Below are 19,797 nucleotides of genomic sequence, written 5' to 3'. Positions count from 1 at the left end.
TGTCATATGATTACTTTCCTTCTCTGTATGCAGTAGGATTACTCTTAGCTTCTGGCCTTTGTCTACCCTGTGACTCCCCTCATGCATCTCCAACTTTTCATAATTCCATTGATCCATTGAAGTTCAGGCTTCGCCTTTGTAAGAAATGTAGCCCCCGTTGATCTTTTTTCTTGTTCTATGTGATTTAGCACTCAATTTGATATTACCTTGTTGGTTTTATTTTTCCCCCGGTTACTTCTCCCAAGTGGTTATAGTTTCTGGAAGACAGGGTCCTTCTTTAACACATTTTACATCTATGTAGATTATTGCAGAATATTTGTCTATTTTTATGCTCTTTTGGATCATCAGCCTCAGAATTCTGAAAGTTTCATAAACTGTTTCAAAATGCCATTTGAAGTATCAGTCCCTGGTATAAAATATAATGATCAATTCAAATTATAATACATCGTAATGAAGTTTTCTGTTTATCCCTTTATGATAAAAAGATTGCCAGTTTTTGTCAGATACTTCAGTCAATGTACTACTATCTTTCATGTTTGTTGTATGTAGTGAGAGACCAGCTTATTCTATGGTTGTCATCGTGGAGAAAGAAAAGGTTGTAGCCGATATGGTCAAATATGATCTGATGCTCAGGGGACTCCCTTTCTTTTTTATCCCACAAGAAGATTCTGTCACTTTTTTTTCTCCTGACATTCAACTAGTACAAGGACAGGAATTGTGATGTGATGTGTGGAGTTTCTTTATCCTATACCGTTTTATTTTAAAAAGTAGTTTATGCATTTCCTATCATATTACTGGTTATAAGTTTATGTTATAAGGTTATATATCAGCTGATCTATGGTGCAGTACAAATAATCCTTGAAATTTCCATAAATTAACAAAATTAACTTATTTTTCTTCCATTCCACAGTTGGGGGATTAGGGACTTAGGGATCCAATGCTGACCTGGCATTATATTTCAGAAAAGTGTTTGCCTACTCTACTCTCATTAAAAGATTATATAATCGGCTCTTTTATTGAATGAAACAACAAACAGCATGAATACTCTGATTTGTGCATGCAGATGAGGTATTTTTCCTTCCAGGACAGTGTTTTCATTTGGAATATTCTTTAGTTAACTAATAATTGCAAAAGAGGCTAGGAGCCTGGAATAATTAACAGTGTCTTCTGGAACCTAGCACACAGCTTGTAATCCTAAAAGAGAACTTGTATTCTGGAAACAAGACTTGCAATAACTGGTATTCTCTTCCAACTCTAGAACAGCACCTAGAGTAATGTTTTAAGGGGATGAACTCAAAACTTTCTTTGCCTTCATTTCTAGTATTTTTCCATTATTTTATGGGTATAAACTATTTCCCATCTACTCCTGCCTTAGCCCATATTTTTGGTGAATGCTTTGGAACAAAGATTTGGAATTGATCTTTTGTAATTCAACTTTAAAAATGGAAATTAGAGAATGTTTTCCAAACTCTAGAATTTGCCTTTGCCCTCTGGCTTCATTTATTTATTTTATGAGGAGAATACTTCTATTTAAGTAGAGAGGTCATCAAATGTGTAAAGATTTGAAAGAGAAATGTATTAAAGTGACTGAAGTTAGTCACAGAATTAAAACAAATTCGACTTAGTGGCATTTTAAAAATATTATTCAAATCATGCTACGTAGAGTCTTTTAAATGTCACAGATTTTGAGATAGTGAAGTACAAGGGCACTAAGATAAGCTATAAATTGTGAACAAAGGAGAAAAATTTTATTTTTTCATGGTTTAAATAGAATATTGCTGATCAATTTTTCATTTGGATGGTCCTTAGCAAGTAGTCTTTTTTTTTTTTTTTTTTTAAGAGGAGAGAGCTGGGCTTGCAAAACTGTATAAATCGGGCAATCTACATTCACATCTTGATGATCTGCAAATCACTTATTCATTTGCTAGAGTAAAGCAGACTCATGAAATCAATAATTTTGCTATTCATTTATGCTGTATACTTGTTTTTTGCCTTTGGAAAAGTCCATAAAGCAGAGTTTTAACATTACATTAAGCTTAAAAAAAAAACTTCTCTAGCAAATGTCTTCAGTTTCCCTTACCTTCCATTTCTTACATAAAGAATACTCAAGGCCAATCTTCTCTATCCCTGTGAGGTCAGTGTGTCCTTATATTAATGTTAATGATGGGGGCTTTCTGCAAATCATTGTGAAACAGGCATGCTATGTCTACAGCAGAGATGGGCTTAATGGTGATATTTGTGAATAAAAGGCTGGCACTTACTATGTAAAATAAAATATTAGCTTATTGCTTTGAAAACACACACACACGGAATTGAATTCATCCAAGCAATTCCCATATCAAAAAATAAAAATGGGGTTTCCATGATAAATTTAAGATCATGGCATAAATACAGGAATATTTAGCCTAACTTCAGATTATCAGGTGCTCCAAGCTCCAAACACTTGCCTCTTAAATGCACTACCACCCCCGTTTTGTGATTCAGAGATCAAAGAACATGATCACTGAGAAGGTTCTGCCACTTTAGTATTAACTATGGAAGCATGCTTTCCAGGGATTTTTGTGATGGCATACTTTGCCCTATACCTAAAAGGTTTGTTCTTGGGTAATGAATTACTTGCAACTATGTTATTATGACATGCTTGAATATTTTCATTTTATGAAAAGTTACTGTTAATATTCTTAAAACTGAAGCTCTACTTTCTTCCATCTGTTATCTTTTTTTTTTTTTTGAGAAGAAGCCATAAACTTTGGGGTTGTAATATGGAACAGAAAATGAGTATAATGCTGATTCTGAACTTTCAGCATCCATCTGAGATTGTGAAGAATTGAAGACTATCAATTTTAGTTCAGTTTCCCAGATTGTACCTGAAAATTTGGGTTTATTCCACATGTGGCCAATATAAAAGTTAAAATTTAGCCTAAATTAAAATATTTAGTCCTGTTATGCCTGTTTTCAATATGTATAGATTTTTGAGAAGAACAAATGTTGGTTTTAAATTATTTACTGGGAAAATGAAGGGAACTGAGTATCTGTCATTTTTATTATGACCTTGTTTTGGTTACAGATCACATTTTACAGAAATATGCAAAATGCATAGAATGGGAAATGATGGAGTATCTTTCATAAAGATGCTTAATGTTCTAAGGGCTGGTTGGTGTGCAAATCCGGCAGTCTAACCACCTAGAAACTTCTCATACTTCTTACCACTACACAATTATTCAAAACTGTTTATAGTTTCCATGGCTTTTGTTGTATTTTTCCTGGGGAATAATTTTTTAAATAACAGACTAAGTGGTCACTTAGTCTGATTTAAATAAATCAAACCAGAAATATCCTGACAGTGCACTGAACAAGACCTGTGTGGATAATCTGAGTTCTTTCTTTTTAATTTTAGAATCAACCTTGTCCTATGTTAGGCAGCTGGAGGCAAGAGTAAGACAGCTGGAGGAAGAAAATCGCATGCTGCCCCAGGTGGGTGACTTCCAGAGCTCATAGCTAGTCAGTGTCTTTGGAGTTGTAGCTTTTTATTTAAACTGTAAAGTCTCAATTACATGTTCTCCTTTAAATGACAGAAGTCATTTTGTAAATAGCCATTCATCCTGTGGAGTGTGACTATGTTCCATGAGGGCCATCGTGTTATCCACATTTGTAAGTGGTATACTCAAGGATATGGATGTTTGAAAATAAGGTGAAATAATTTTAAAAGGAAGAGAAAATAGAGGAATAGAAAATAAAGTCCCTTTGTTTGTATTACTCTTATGCATATGCATGTACTCAGTGAATATAGGACAAGGACTCATTTAAATTATAAAAATTGCTAGTTTGCGTGGGATAAACCTGCAGGTAGTTTTAATTTTAATCAAATTAGTACTTTCTAAGATTCTTTGTGCTTTAAGTGATCTTTTTTTAGTGCAACAAAGCAATGACAGTAATTGACATTTTACTTTGGAACTTCATTTTCTTCCTGGTGAATGTAAAGTGGAACTTTTTCTGGGATCTTTAATGTCTTGTCATATATTTCACTTACAACATTGTTTCTGTGTGCTGTCAGAAAATATTTTGTTGAGCTGAACTAATCTACTGATGTTAGGTTAATTTCCATGACAGATATGAAGATAGAATTGTATTCTAATATTATATGAAATGGATTTTCTCTAAGCAATTAGTCATTAGCATTCTTTCTGCATTTTGGTGGTTATTTTATAAGTGTTGAATGGAAAATGATACCTAAAACATAAGTAATAGTTTAAATATGAAGTCAAAGATCGTATCCCAAAAGGGATTTAAATATTAATGCAAAGATTCTTTGGGAAGACATTTTAGGGGTATTTAATCTGTTTATAAGATATTTTTGCTCATTAATGGTGACTTGGGCTATCATGTACTGAATGGAAGAATGCCTTTCCCTCTCTTCCACTGGCCAACTAACTGCCTAGAAATCATGAGATTAATGAACCTACTTCTCCCCCTTCTCACTACATGTGGACACAGAATGTGTGATGACAGAGGGATTATTTGTATCATACAATATTACTGGTAGAGGTTTTTCTTCTTTGTCTTTTATATTGGGCTAAGAGTGTGGTTTTACTAGGACCCCTGACTGAAAATATTTAATTTTTTTTTAATAAATGGTCACACCATCTGTTAGACAAGTGAGAATGTAAAAGACGAGAGTAGAAAAAAAGACAGGTAATATTTCTCTTTGAGTGGGAATTGAGTATCACATAACACTGAAGTGGTAGCCTGAAAGCCATCTTATTAAAAAAACAAGCACAACAAATGTAAAAAATATTAGAAGATTGATTTAAAAAAAAAACATAAAAGCGAGTATTAGAATTCTTGAAGGAAAATCGGAAGAGTCCTCAGCTATACTTAGTGTGTATGTATTTAAATATATAGTACTTGTATAGTTAAGACTAGGAGAGATTAACTTCTCAGGGTAGTTTTCAATTATGTGCTTTTTCGTGCATTTTGCTATTAAGGAAGGTTACTTTTAGGTTTGTTTTTCCTCCCTCTGAGAAATGGCTAGGAAAGATTGTATTATTGAACCTGAAACTTTGTTGATGTGGGATACACCATCATTATGTATTATTACAAAAAGAAAGATATTCATTAAACCATGTCAGATTCTTGCTGTTTTCAGAGATGTTAACAATGAGAAAACAATGTTTCATATTTTTTAATGGCTACCTGTCAAAGTACTTCAATGCAAAGAAAATCCATTGTTTGAAATGTTATGTTATTGGACATATGCGAATAACAAAGAATCTCTCAGTTCAAAAAAATTTTTGTATTGGAGATTGTTGTTTTCATTTACGCCTAAGATATGAGAGAACCATGGGTTCGACTACTTCTATAGGTAGAAACTGACATGAGCACAGCTTGTGGGTGAGATGAGGATGCAACACTACAAATGGATCTTAGAGCAGTGAGAACTGTGTGAAGGGAGTCCTTATGGAAGGCTGACTTGGGCCAGGGAGCATTAAGGCATATGCACCTTATTGTTGGATGTTATTGGTACTATTGCAAATAAGGTCTGATGAGATTTCCCTGTAGGAAGTACTTCTGGCTGTATTCTAGCTGATTTGCAAGGTCAATTCAATGCGACATGCTGACATTCCTGAATAAATTAGCCTCAATATTTGAACACTTGATTTTCAATTATAAGAGCTTCCACTGTGCCTTGATTAAAGGTATTCCTTTTAATTCCCAAGTTTATAAAAATATGTCCATTTGTCTTTGGGTAAATAGGAATAAGGATGCAACTGGCAATCAGAATCTCAAGTGTATCAGATATCTTTGGCTATGTCAGGTCCTTTAAATAATTAGCCTAAACTCTAAACTATCAAAGTATTTAAAGCATTGCCCTGGAAGAAGAAACCTTTTAATGCTTATTTTACTCATTGTGTAAAACTGTGTATAGTGAATAGAAAGTCAGAACTTTACTCTAGCAATATATATATATATTTAAAAATAAACAAGATGAGTATAGTGCTTGTGACTTCTTTTTGGTCAGGGGCAAAGAGCTCCAGGCACCACCATGGGGACTACTATTGTGTCCTACGAGGTTCATTAAGCTGTACTGTACTTCATATTCAATTTGTGAACACCACATTTCAACAGTATCCTAAAGTGAAAAGTTTTATTTTTAGAAAATGCAGTATTATTATTTGGGAAAAAAATGGAAGATTTCCTGAACTTAGGGTATTCTTCTTTAAGCATGTAAACTAATGTGAACATCATTTTAAGATCACATTTAAAAATATTTCAGAGGATTGCATAAAACCTCTTTATACACATAATGCTAAAACTGTTTAGTCCCACATGATGCAAATTTGATATAAACCCCAAATGAAGACTCTCTTAAGTAGATATAACTGCTTTCTATGAATTATTTCTAACTTCTGAATTCAATGAAGTAGGGTCATCCACAAAAACAGAGGTAGCATTTATTAATAACAGACCTACTGTGGGGTAAAGTTTGTAGTTTTAAACATTTTTTGGTAAAAACAAAAAATAAATACAACCATTTTGTGTATACATTTACCTATAAACACAAACTAGCTTTGGATATAGTAATATATTTTCAGATTTGAGAAGAACCTTAAATATTACATAGGATAACTCCTTTTTTGAGTCAAGGCATATCATACTCAGAAGTCAGGGGTATCATTATGAACAGCTAATTAAGGATGGTCTCAGGCCAAGGCAGCAGACTGACTCCATGGTTTTTCTAGTATATGCACACTACCCTTTCTGATCATTTCATAGCATTAAGATAGATTCAGTAGTTTAATTATACTAAACTATTTCCATCTTATTGTCAAATTCACTTTTTCCCAATATTGATCTTAAAGACTAACATTGGGCCTCTTTAGTCATCAAAGGTTTGTTAGGCATTTTTCTTTCCTGTCTTAAGGGAAATGTTCTATTTTTCTTAAAAAAAAATCTACTACAAATGAAAACAAAACAAAATGCATTTTACAGGGTTGTATTCTCCCTGAAACATTTCCCAGATACTCCAGAGTCATAAAGTTCTATTATACACTCATAGATAAATCTGCATGGAAATTTCATGCGTAAGATATGGTCAGAGGCCTATCTGTCTTGAGTAAGCTGGAGGTGAGTAGGGAACAGATAGTGGCACTTTTAAAATTGAAACTTGAAAATTTAAATGATTGTTTAGCCCAAATTCAAAACTCTGCTTAGGTTTCTCTGCTCGTTCCATGGTCCTTTCTTAGCAATCATCGATTTATTCATCCAGATGTAGTATTTATATTCTGCATTTGCAAGGAAGAAATCTATTCAACTAGAAAGTCTTTAAATGGATGATATACACTATTTATCTGATGTCTTTATTATAAAAAATAGGGCTTCCCTTCAAAGATAGCAGTTACTTTTCAGCTATAACCCCGAGACATTGTTTTTTAACCATTCTTACCTACTCTATATTGACTTTGGATTTGGCATCATGAAGATGGTTCAAGACATGAAGCAAGCAGTTTGCTGCAACTGCAAAGTCAATTAAGTACATTTGTTAAAATTCCTAGTGGGAAATCTGTTCCCTTTGATCAAATGCCCTGGCATCAACATCTGCTTGGCAAGTACTGTGTGTGCTCTGTGCCTCAGAGACCCTTCCTGACACCAACCACCTCTTGGGAACATTTGAGAGCCAGCTTCCTGGTGTTGTAGCCCTGCCTGTGTGCTGGGGTTCAGCAGACCTGTTTGAAAGGCAGGGAACTGGGATCTCCACTGAGTGGGCCCCTTTCAGCAAGTGTCGCTATTTCTGTTGTGCTAGCACACACAGAAGAATCTAATTTTAGGAATGGAAATGAAAAATCTCCTCCTCATATGATTTGGTTGCAGCGTGGCCTCACAATGCAGTCTTTCAGTGCCTGGGGAGGGAGGCAAGGCTGTTTCCAGAGCAGTTTCTGAACAAAGGAAAGAACCTGTCACCCGTTGCCAGAAGTGCTGAGTGTGGTACACAAGAGCTAAGGAAATTCAGCTTCTCACTTCCATGGCAACACAGCCTCCGTCCAGCATGCCGGGCAGTGAAGGCAGGTTCTTCTGACACATACATTCTCCTTACGTGCTTTCCCTTTCCACAGAGGAGATATTTATTTTTTCCTCTTTTTCGTTTTCACATTTCCTTACTTTATATTTTGCTAGTATTTTTTGTGTTAATAAAGCCATAAATATGATTCTTTCAGGGTTGGAATGGCTCTGGAAGGGAAACATCAGTAACTCTTGCTCAAGAGTCACAGAGTAATGTTTTCTGGGATGCTGAAATCAAGTGGTGGTATTCTTCAACTGTTATTTGTGTGGAAATTGCCATTCTGGCATACTGAAGAGTAACTTGTGCAGAATTGTTTTCTCATGAATAGCAACCCTAATTATGTCGCACAATCTGGGTATAATCTGGATGCTACTTATAGGAAAAATTAATTAAACCCATTGAAGATTGGTAGCTCCTCATTTTTTTTCAGGGGGGGAATGGAATCCATCAAATGACTAGTGCTTGTGAACAATTTAAATAATTTTTAAAAAGTCTGTGTAGTTCAGTAGAGCTTTTAGGGGACAGATGGGTGCTATGCAAGTGGTAATGGGCATAGTGGAATAGAAGAGATAAATAGGTATAGGAAGCAAATTTATGGGAGAAATTCATGCTAGAAAATGTAAATGGAGACTGGATTCAGAAAAAAGCTAATGTGTATTGGAAAAACTATTGAAGAGTAAAATTTGTAGGGAAAAATGTCTAAAGCAACATAAGGGCTTTCAAAGTGAAGGGATTTATAACATTCTTAGATCCCTCATGGTTAAAGATCCTTATTTGAGAATATCGTTTTACATGATAAGAAATCCTTATTCTAATGAGCAAATATAGGTGAGCCAGAAGTACAAAGAGAATATATGGTAATGCTACTTAACATTAATTCATAGAATATATATTGAATTTAGCAGAGGCTATGTTATCAACAATTCACATTTACGACTGCTGTCTTTTCATATCTACACTAGCACGTTGTAATTATTTCAGTAGGGCACATTTAAAATTTTTGATTTGTCAAAGCCATAAAAATGGCATTTTTGGAACCATGTCCTGGATGAATTTGACAAAAAATTTTAGGACTCTGTTGAGCATCAGATTTGTGGTATACTTATATCAACAAGAATCATAGATACTTTAATTAGAAGAAATATCAAAAAAATATTTGGGCAGAATTTAAACAGGGATTGAGAAATAGTGAACTGTACTAGTAGAAATGACTTTCTACCTTTTTTTTTTTTTTAAATAAAGCCAAAATTAAAACGTGAAAGATGTAGCAGTCTTCCTGTTTCTAAGTAGGGTAAGGTAACAGGTTCTTAGAACATGGAAAGCATTGGGCAGTGTTTGATTTTGGAATTTAATTAACTTTTAAACAGCAGTAAACTATAAAGCTTCATGGACACCGAGAGGCCATGATTCCCGATAGCACAGTCTCCTCCATCTCCATTTCCTGCTGCACATCACTCCATTCCTGACTGATGGGAAAGACTTGCCTAAGCCAAGCTGCCTTATTCCTCCTGGTTCTGACCTTTCCCACAATGGAATTTAGACCTTTTTCAACCAAAAGTCTTGTACTTATACTTTATTTCTTGCCATAGCCTGAACAAAACAAGCACCTTATAAGTAGAACACATTAAAAATTAACGTAGGTGCTTCTTAATAATTGGTAAATAATTTCATAAATTCTTTCTATGCAAAATTGACAAATACAAATGTAACAGATAATATCCATCTCTCCTAAATACAACCATAACACACAAACAATGTAGTGTAGGAAAATGTCTATATTCTTGAACAAAATAAGAGATTTTATAAAAATTTCTAAGCAATTGGAGACTGTTAATTTATACTGAATAGCCATCATTCATTGTATGAAAAATTAGCAAAACATAACTGGGTCATATTAGAAAGTGGAGACATAATCATCAGTAATCAAATGATCAAAAGAAGTACCGTGGACGTGCCAGAAAGAACACTGAATAGGTCCTGGCTTATGTCTGTTGTTAGTTAGCTGGTTGACCAGGAGGACACTTCTAACCTCTTTGTCCCTTATATAGGTGATCTGGAGGTACTGTTCAGTTCTGAAAATTTACAGCTCTTTTTCCAGAGAAAGTTAGTGTTTATTTGTAATGTATACATAAAAAGGTGTGTCCCTTTTGTATTGATGCTAAAATTTCTTAAAATGAAAACTTTCTACCATACCTAATATTCTGTTTATGTTGCTGTGGGTTATTAGACCTCACTGGATTCTAAAGTTAAAAAAAATCAGATAGCTCCTAATTCAGTTTCACACAGTGATAGGTATATCTGAGGCACACAACACCTCATACACACATCAAGTGGCTTCATGTGGTGTTAGCTTACATGTACTTTGAGGGATAATATGCAATCCCCTTGATGATATTCTTAAATGAAATCATATACAATGAATATGAAAATGCTAGTTTTCCCTAACAGTACATATATTTTGAAATAAATGTGATAAATGTCAGTGGATCCCCCTCTGGTTAGGTACAAGCCTTGCATTCTTCATATATAAGTGTGGTTCCTTCTAATTCTAAACATCCTGAGCCTAAGTGTACATAAAAGCTTGGGAAGATGTTTTATACCCTTGCAAAGTTACCCAATTTCAGAATTAAGGACTATTTAAAGAATAGAGAAATACATTAAAAATGTAGTTGGTTTGATCCAGAGGTGAAAAGGAGCCACAGGAAGTGAAGTGGAATGTCAATACCACTGCCATGACAGGTCTTCCCAGTGAATGCAGAGCTCTAGGCACCACCATGGTGACTACGGTGTCCTAAGAGGATCCCCGAAATGTGTTCTAATTCTATTTTGTGAATGCAATATTTCAAAGACAGTCCACACACATAAACAATCTTATTACTTTTTATTTACTAAGCATTGGTTGGGGGCCATCCCTTTAAAAGTTGGCACAAATGACAAAAATCACCTGAGCTTACGATATTTTCTCTTGAGCATCTAACCTAATCTTTTTAAAAGATCACACTTCAAAATATTCCAAGATTGCATATAATAAATGGGGATGTGATATTTCAGAGGAAATTTTAAAAATTATGATGAAAGAATGCCAGTATAGAAGATACAAGAATTATGTGTTACCTACCTCTAACTTATACCCAAACAATATAAATTCTTTATTTAAAAATATAGCATGTTTTTCAGGAATTCAATTCCAAAATAAGTTACTATGAAAAAGAGATGACAAAGATTCGAAATAGCACGCATTAGTTTTTGCAGTATTGCTAGACTGTGGACTACAGCAGAAGAGAACCAGTGTATAAATCAAAGTGAGCCATACTTGTCAGCCACATAAAGAACAATGTGAAAAGGAAGAAAATGTCTTTTCAAAGGATATTTGATTTGTTGAATTCATTCTATAGTAACAGCCAGAGACAAGTGGATGGGGCCTTTAGATTTTCTTGCTGACAGAGAATGAAAGAAAAAATTGGAAAGTACGCTGTGAGGTAATGATCAGTGTAGTGCTTACAGTTTAGAGTGAACTCTTCCACATTTTTTACATTGACGAATATTAAGCCTGTACAACCTGGTACCATGTTAGCATATGGAACTAAATAAAGCATGTTTTAGGTGTGCTTGCTTAGGGAGAAAGACAAAGAAATAGAACATATTGAATAAATGACGGGTTTTAGCTTAATAGTTTTACTACTCGAGGTTCTTTGGTGGCTTGGTAAATAATTCTTAGTAGGAGAATATTGAGGGGTTAATTTAGAGTTTAGTCTAGAAATCCTTAAAAGTATCTGTACGTCAATAAGTAATGGCCACCCGCATTTGTAGATGTGGCATTATTGCATGATAGACAGTTTACTCAGATCAAATCATCCCAAACTGGGGTCACAGAGATGGTAAGTGTTCTCTGTTGGCTCAGTCCCTGTGAGCCACTTGCCTCTGAGGTTTACAAGTTTCACCCACTATCTTAAGCCTACCCCTATGAGTTTCTGAGCTTCACCCCCTGCCCGACCCTGACCTTGGCTGTTGACCCCCTGGTCTTTCCCACAGCTCCTACCAGTGGAGATCCCAAGTGTTCTAATATTCTTGGGGCTGAGACAGTTCCATTATTACTTGGGCTATACCCTATTCTAGGCCCCAAACTCATTGAAAAAGTAGTTTCTTACCCCAGGGTTCTAGAGCCAATCCTAGGGAATAGAGGTGGGAATGATGATTACCAGTCAAGAGGCAGCTTTCAGAATTAATTCTCCCTTTGAAGTCATTCCATTATTTTTGACTCATATGTGTCTACCTGGTCTAGTTCTTCCCTCTGGAAGAATTTCTTGTCCCCAAACTTCATAGTACCTCATGAAAAATTAACTCAGAGGTATGTGGGATTTTAGGAGTGCTTACTTGAGATGTTCAGAATTTTTATTCTCGAAGATTTTTGTAATATCTATCATAGGCTAGTGGTAGAGAAGCAATGTTTGAATCATGTTTTAAAAGGAGAAAAAAACATAAGGAAACACCTAACCTCCCCACTTAAAACTCATCATGAACTCTTTTTGTTGATCTAATTATTCTTAGAAGTTTTAATCTAAAAACGATTGTACAGAGAGATGCAGATTACAAAAGAAATAAAATTCAAACTCAAATGTTGTACAGCAAATAGAGGAATTTGGTACTGTCTTATGACCTAAAATGCCTCTCATTTACTTCAGAACAGCATGCAAGGCAGGAGTTCTAATGTTTGACAGATAACAAATAACTAATAAACTCAGGACCAGATGGGAGCCATTTTGGACTGATATAAAAACTGGCTCTAAGAAAGAAGGCTTTTTAATAACCAAGATACATCAACGATTTTGACACCAAAGGCAAGTGTTTTAATGTAAGAGATAATTTTTTATTTAAACATTTTATTTGCTAGGAAATTTCATATCTACAACTATAGAAATCTCATAAGTGGAAAATATAAAATGCTTATTCAGAAATAAAACATAACCAGGAAAATCTGATCACAAATTGTGTTGGAATGATGGTTTTCTATCCTGTTCGCACCTCCCAATTGTTGAGTGCTGGAAGTTAGCAGAAGTTTCAGGTAGAATTTGGATGGCATCCATCTGACAAAGTTTCAGATAAAGGGGAGTTTTAGCACCTTTGTCTCTTTGTATTTTGAAAAGGTATTTTGTTTGGGGTGACATCCATTCACTTTTTACTCCTGTTTTCCCCCCAATCCTATTTTAATATACAATTCCTTAACTAGTAAAACTCACATGTTTTGTCAGTAAGTTCTACAAATGGTGAGATATGTGTTGATGGAAGCTTGGGTTCTTTGGCAGTTGGAAAGGACTTTGAAGAATTCTCTTGAAGACTACATCTTCCAAATGGTCACATGAAGAAAGTGGCTCATGTGGCCTCATAGGAGTTGGTTTACATTGGAGAGGATCCTCAAGGTTAGGAAAAAGAGTTGTGCTGAGCTTTTGACATTTATAGGTGAGATCAAAATAGGTATGAGAGCAGGTGAAGTCTGTTGCCCCCCAAATCATTCACCTACACGTGTGTTGCTCAGGATCTTGATATTGTCAAACTTCATTAGAATTGGGCGCAAAAATGTGATAAGTCATCTTTCAATTCTAGATAAAAAAAAAAAGTATTTCTGGTTGATTTCTCATGGCTATAGATGCCATAATCTGTGAATCAAAAGTACTTTAATTGTAGAAAATGTTCAGTATTATCACATTGATTTTTAAATAAGTTAAAAATTTGAAGCATCAATCCTAGTTGGATTTAAGTATGGGTTCAATATCATAAGTCTTTAGGGCTCACTCCCACCTGTCTATAGTTAACCACGCAGTTAGTCTAATTAAACAAGGATGGATTGATTAGGCAACAGCTCTCAGAATTCTGTCATTTTACTGTATCAACACAGGAGCTTTGGGGGGAGACCTCATATTAAAATCATAACATTCACCAAACAAATTTATCTCTTGTATCATTCTTTGTTAAGAGTTGGTTTCTATAGTGTTATTTGTTTTCATCTGTAAATAGACTTTATTATACATAAATGCTCTTCCTAGTGTTTGCTTTTTTTTATTAGTCTGTTATCAGTATTGGAATTTGAAAAGTGCTGTGATTAAATCAGTAGTTTAGCAAGAGGCAAGTTATGCTTTCCTAAGAAACCATTAGTGTTAGGATAAAAATAAAATTAGAGGTCAGGATACTTGCTTGCATTTGACTCGACAGGCTGCCACCTTTGGGAGAAACAGTTGTGGTGCTGTTGGCTAGAAAATTTCTGAAATAATTATAGTGACTGAGGCTACACTTGAGTGTTTATATTAATTTTGTGTCCTGGATATTCTCGCATATCTTAGATTGCTAGGAAAGTAACATGGGATATGTTTGTCTTTAAATTAGATACCACTATGTGGTAGCTTGGAAAAAATGTTAATTTCTAAGTAGCCCTTTAGAGACAAGTGAAATTCTAAAACTATATATCTGTGAATGAGAAACAATTTCTGGCTAAGGAAGAGATCTGAAATCAATCTCCCGTTTTCCTTAAGTGAGGGTGTTTCATAGGAAAATGAGCAATTAGCAGACCATTGATAGGCTCTGAATTTGTAGAATTTATTTCTTGTCATATCCATATATTCTCCTCCCATGATCATCTTCACATGTTTCTACTTCCGTGTTCTTGGAAAGGAAAGGAAAATGCCGTTGGTTGGCCATTTGTATAGCATCTATTCATCGAGATTTGCAACATACTTTACAAAGAACACAGGATAGTTTGTTTTCTGTGGGTCAGAAAGAGACTTGAACAGGAAAGTGAGAGGAATCTTCATTCTTTGTCTTTGTCACCAGGACTGATGGACATCAGAAGAGCCATGAGGTGGAAGGGAACTTACCAATGTGATGTTCACCTTGTACCTCAGAGATACGATTGTGATTTGTCAATTAAAAAATAAAGCTTAAAAAGATGAGCCAGATCCATTCACAGCACTAGTATGGTGACTGATGGCAACTTAGCTGTCATGAAACCTCTCTGTAAAGCATTCTGAAAGCAGTGAATGCTATAATCGGGTTTATTAGTCACACTTCCTAGCCAGCACATGAAGCTCATTGATAGGCCTTTCATTTATTGATTGGATACCAGGGATTGAACTTAGGGACACTCAACCCACTGAGCCACATCCCCAGCCCTGTTGTGTATTTTATTTAGAGACAGGGTCTCACTGAGTTGCTTAGTGCCTCGCAGTAGCTGAGGCTGGCTTGGAACCCGTAATTCTCCTGTCTCAGCCTCCTGAGCCCTGCTGGGATTACAGGTGTGTGCTACCACCCCTATCGATAGGCTTATTTATTTTTTGGCCCTAAGGAGAAGTGATTTGCTAAGGGTCAGTCAGAGTGGCTTATGGAGCTCATTAGTCTCTGGGTAATTTGTCTTTTGAGTTAGAAAAATACTTCTTACTTTTATTACAATTTTTTTAACCAAACTTTGAATACTTCTGGTTTACCTCTTTGCTAGGCTAAAATTCTTACTTGTAATTGCAAGTTTTATTTTAATTGCCAACCTGTAATTTTTAGTTTCTTTAAAAATTTTGCCTTTCCTGAAGCTTCATGATGCTACTTTTGAGAATTTTGTGTGTGTGCCTGTGTTAAGCATTACCTTTATTTAGGTAATTCCCTCAGGATTTTGGTCATTTTTATTCCTTTCGCTTCTTTACCCAAAGATTTTGGAAAAAATAAACTTTTTCTTTAAACTAGGGATCTTTGGTTTGTGGCATTAGCTATGTTTAAAACTTGTGTGGAAGGATGACATGACATTATTTTTTAATCTAGCTATCTAGGATGTATATTATCCCCAGAATATCATGTAGATCCTGCTATTTGTAATAAAAAAAAGTTGACATTTATCATTGGCTTGGTACAGGACTGTTCATTCAGGGATAGGTGCTTACTGGGCTTCCACTGCATTTCTTATTATAACCCCAAAAAAATCCCTTAGTAGAGAATATAATTTCTATAAATCATGGAAGCCCATCATTCCAATCTTCCACAATGTTCTGAATATTTTTGATAATCTCTTAAACACAGGCAATGAGGAATATAGTCTTGAATAAGAAAGGTAATTTCTATCATATAGCTTAAAGTTTAATAGATGGGTCATTAATATATAATACATGGAAATAGTAATCACTATGAAGAAAACAAAGCAGGGCATAGAGTTAGTGACTCAGGTGAGAGGGGATGAAACATTGAGTTTGAGAGGGCCTCTCTAGGAAGTGACAACTAAAGAAAAATCTGAGTGAAGGAGCATGGCTTGCAGAATATTCTGGAAAACAGGAACAAGAACAAAAGCTTTGGCTAGGAATCAGTGAGGCATGGTTGAGGAAACAGGAATAAGACCAGTATTTGTTACCAAACAGCAGTATGACGGACCATTAGCAGAGATGGGGGAGACTGAGAGGAACAGGTTAGGAGATGCAGGGGAATAGACTTCTATTTTGGACATGCTTAATTTGAGGTATCAAGACATCAATGAGGAGTTGCTGTATTTGGAGTTGGAGACATAGACCTGAAACTTGGGTGAGAGGTCAGAGCCGGAGATGGAAGAATGAAGTATACATACATATTCATGTGTGAATAAACATGCCCCACACACTAAAGCCATGGGACCAAATGAAAACTGGTGCATGAGTGCTGAGAAAAGATGCTTGTAGACTGTGTCCTGGGGACACCCCAAGATTTAAAGGTAGGAAACAAGGGAGGAGTCAGTGGCAGTGGAGAGTGGATGGAGAAACTTACTTGGTTCTTTCAGACTCCGAGAATTATGGAAGACTTACTTCATGGAGCTAAATGGAATATTATTCTATGTGAATAAATAGAAAATAAGGTTTTTTGATTTATACTATCATAAATTATTTTTGTAAAGAGGCAGAAAGCAGACATTTTTTGAAATTACTATTTTTCTTCCTAGTAAGCACTGTTTGTGACAATCAGAGTTCTTGCTTCCATGAAGCTGCTTTTGTGCTGTGATGATGATCTTTCTAATGGCAGATTTCATTTCTCCCTGCTGGCAATTTTATTACTACCAATTAGGCAGAAGCTACACTGCCTAGATTCATGTTGGCTGCTTTTATTTTTGCAAACCTTTAAGCATAGGATTCTTGTTAATGCTTTAACTAAGATAAGTTTCAACAGACGACACAGATGGACTGCATTCTAATAGCAACAGTCCTTATTTGTATTATTGATCCATATCCTCCAATGGTAGCGCTCTTGTATGAAGTTGACTCTGCCTCTCTCATTCTTGACCTTCCGCTTTGTGTGGCAGCTTCTGGAAGACTCCTTGAATAGTTCTTATTGCCAAAGTCAGTGTAGAAAATTCCACTTTAAAATGTAACATTTCTTAGTCAACTCAACATACATTTATTGTCAATAGCTGTTTAATTTCTGCGACTGTAGCTGCGCACACGTGTTCCACGGGGCTCTGATGGCATGCTGAGATGGTTAACGCTATTCTTAATGGGCTGTGCTCTGCAAGTCAAATGCAATATTAATTAGCACTGTATTTTTTGCTATCGACTCCACACAGGCAATTCGGTTCTATGCCCTTGCTCCGTGTCCCACTCATGCCCTCCTGTTCTCGTAAGTCCAAGGCCTAAAAATATTCAGATATGTTCCTCTCAGCATCAATGCCAGAAGTCTTTACCATAAGTAAAAAATTAAGCACATAAACTCATTATCTTAGCTGAATGCATGCAAATGCAGTTGTCCACGTTTCCTAACTATTGTTTAACAGCTTTATTGTTATTCTCAGTCTGGCTCCAGAGAGAGCGTGTTTGCTATCTTCGCCCTTTCAATATACTAATGCTTTTGTTCCTCAGGTTTGACCTCTGTAATTCTTGGGGAAAAAAGGGATCCTGCAAATCTTCTGCAATTACTTTTATTTATTTTCTTGGGCACTATATTTATGTCTGCACATTTCACCTGGAATATCAGATATTTCAGAATTATTTTCTTTTCCTTCCAAGAACACTGCAGTGTTTACTCAGATATTTTCACCAGTTGATCATTGCATGTAGTTAAAATCATGTAGAACTTCAATGCTTTGCACACTATCTTTTATCTCCCATATCAGAAGAAAGCCATTTGGGGGTTACGTGAGAGAAAGAATGGTTGAGGGCTTTATATCATTAATCACCTCTTTGATCTTGGCTTTAAAATTCTGAGGAAGGAGTTAGATATGCTACTTCCCTTGGTATTTCCTAGCCTGGTTAATGATAAGACCATTTAGAAGGCATCTAGTTGAAAAGCGAGGAGCCATCCTGGATTCTTTTCAACCTCACTGTCTACATTCAAACAAACATTAAGACTCATAGTGTCCTGCCCTTTAATCTGTCAACATCATGGTTTCCCTTCCTTCTGCTGTTGCCCAGTGTGGGCAATAAATAATTGTTACTTTGAACTTCTTTGTTAATCTTGTAATTGAAACTTCATCCCAGCTAGTCTTGCATTGATCAAATCGTTCTTCACAGTATCACCACATCAGTCTAGTACACAAATCGGTTCCATTTGCGGCTCCATGAAGAATAAATTTCAAATTATTCTTACAGCCTTCAAGATTTTTCTTGATTGAGGTCTTTGTCATGGCAGCCTCAGCTTTGCCTGCTCTGGGCCTCGCATCCATGTCTTCACTCTGATTTTCATTTCTCTGAGTCAGAGTTCCTAACCAACTCCGCAGACATCAGTCTTAGCCATTGTTTGACATAATAAATGAGTAAAAGCTCCTTTCCAGTTTTCTTAGCTAAGGTCTCCTGGAAACACAGAATGGTCTACACTTAATGAATTTGAGAACAATTATCACAGATTTTTAAAAAATTTCCACTTGACGTGGAGATTACGTAGAAATTTTGATAAATATATACTTTGGATGTTGCAGTGATAGTCTGATTTTTTTGGTCTGTTATTCATTCCTTGTGATCTTTTCAGTTACTGTTTTAACAGGTTAGCTTCTCTAATGAAATTGATTTAAGTGATTCAAGATTTTGAGGAGAAACTTAACTTTGCCCCAATAACTGGCTAATGAGAGAAATAGTGGGAATTTATAATATGTTTAAACTGCAGATTTGTCAAAATGGACCATCAAAAGCATTGTAAATGTCACTTATTTCAGGCAATTTTAGCACTCCAGAAGTGCATTTCAGTCACTTAATAGTTGAGAACCTCTTAATTACCAAATACATATGCACAAAGCATATATATAACTATTTTTGAGGTGATAGAAGAAATACCATAGTTTCATGCATAGATCTTGATTGTCCATTCTGAAACTTAATAGCATCAGCATTCCAAGATGTATGAAGTATTACTACAAAATGTGAGTGGGCTTAAAATTAACCCATGAACAGAACTCTTGTCAGTTACCCTTAAGGTGGGGTGGTCATGTGGTGATTATACCCATCTGTCAGGCAATGGAAGAAAAGTTCACAGAAATCTGACTTGCTCATTAGCAAAGCTGAGTCTGAAACAAGATTTTTAGACTGTGGGACAAGGGAGAAAAGAAGAGATGCTAAATATGGAACCAAAATAAAAAAGTGACATCCTTGATCAAGGATATGGGACAAGAAAAAGCGAAGGAATCAGAAGAGTGTGACTAGAATTCAAATTCAGAGAGGAAAGTTGGAATAGGAGATTAGACTCTTAATGAGACCACTGGACTTAGCTGGATCCCTATTATATTTCATTTATAGCATGACCTACATAGCACCTCAAAATGA

General features: G+C 35.5%; 1 protein-coding gene across 3 annotated transcripts in view; it reads left to right on the top strand.

Moving 5' to 3' along the window:
• The window catches only part of CCDC85A (coiled-coil domain containing 85A), a 184,787-nt gene that overhangs the window by 145,499 nt on the left and 19,491 nt on the right, over nucleotides 1-19,797 (top strand). For 2 of the 3 annotated variants that reach the window (XM_081264731.1, XM_081264728.1), the window contains one exon: nucleotides 3,398-3,474. The exons of the other annotated variant lie outside the window; for it this stretch is intronic. In XM_081264731.1, the coding sequence (XP_081120857.1) occupies nucleotides 3,398-3,474 (77 nt within the window). The remainder of the gene's footprint in view (nucleotides 1-3,397; nucleotides 3,475-19,797) is intronic. 3 annotated transcript variants of the gene reach the window in all.

This window comes from Spermophilus citellus (assembly GCF_964194105.1).
Source record: "Spermophilus citellus genome assembly, chromosome: 13".
In the NCBI taxonomy this organism is placed as follows: Eukaryota; Metazoa; Chordata; class Mammalia; order Rodentia; family Sciuridae; genus Spermophilus; species Spermophilus citellus.
This window is presented reverse-complemented; position numbering and strand designations above follow the sequence as displayed.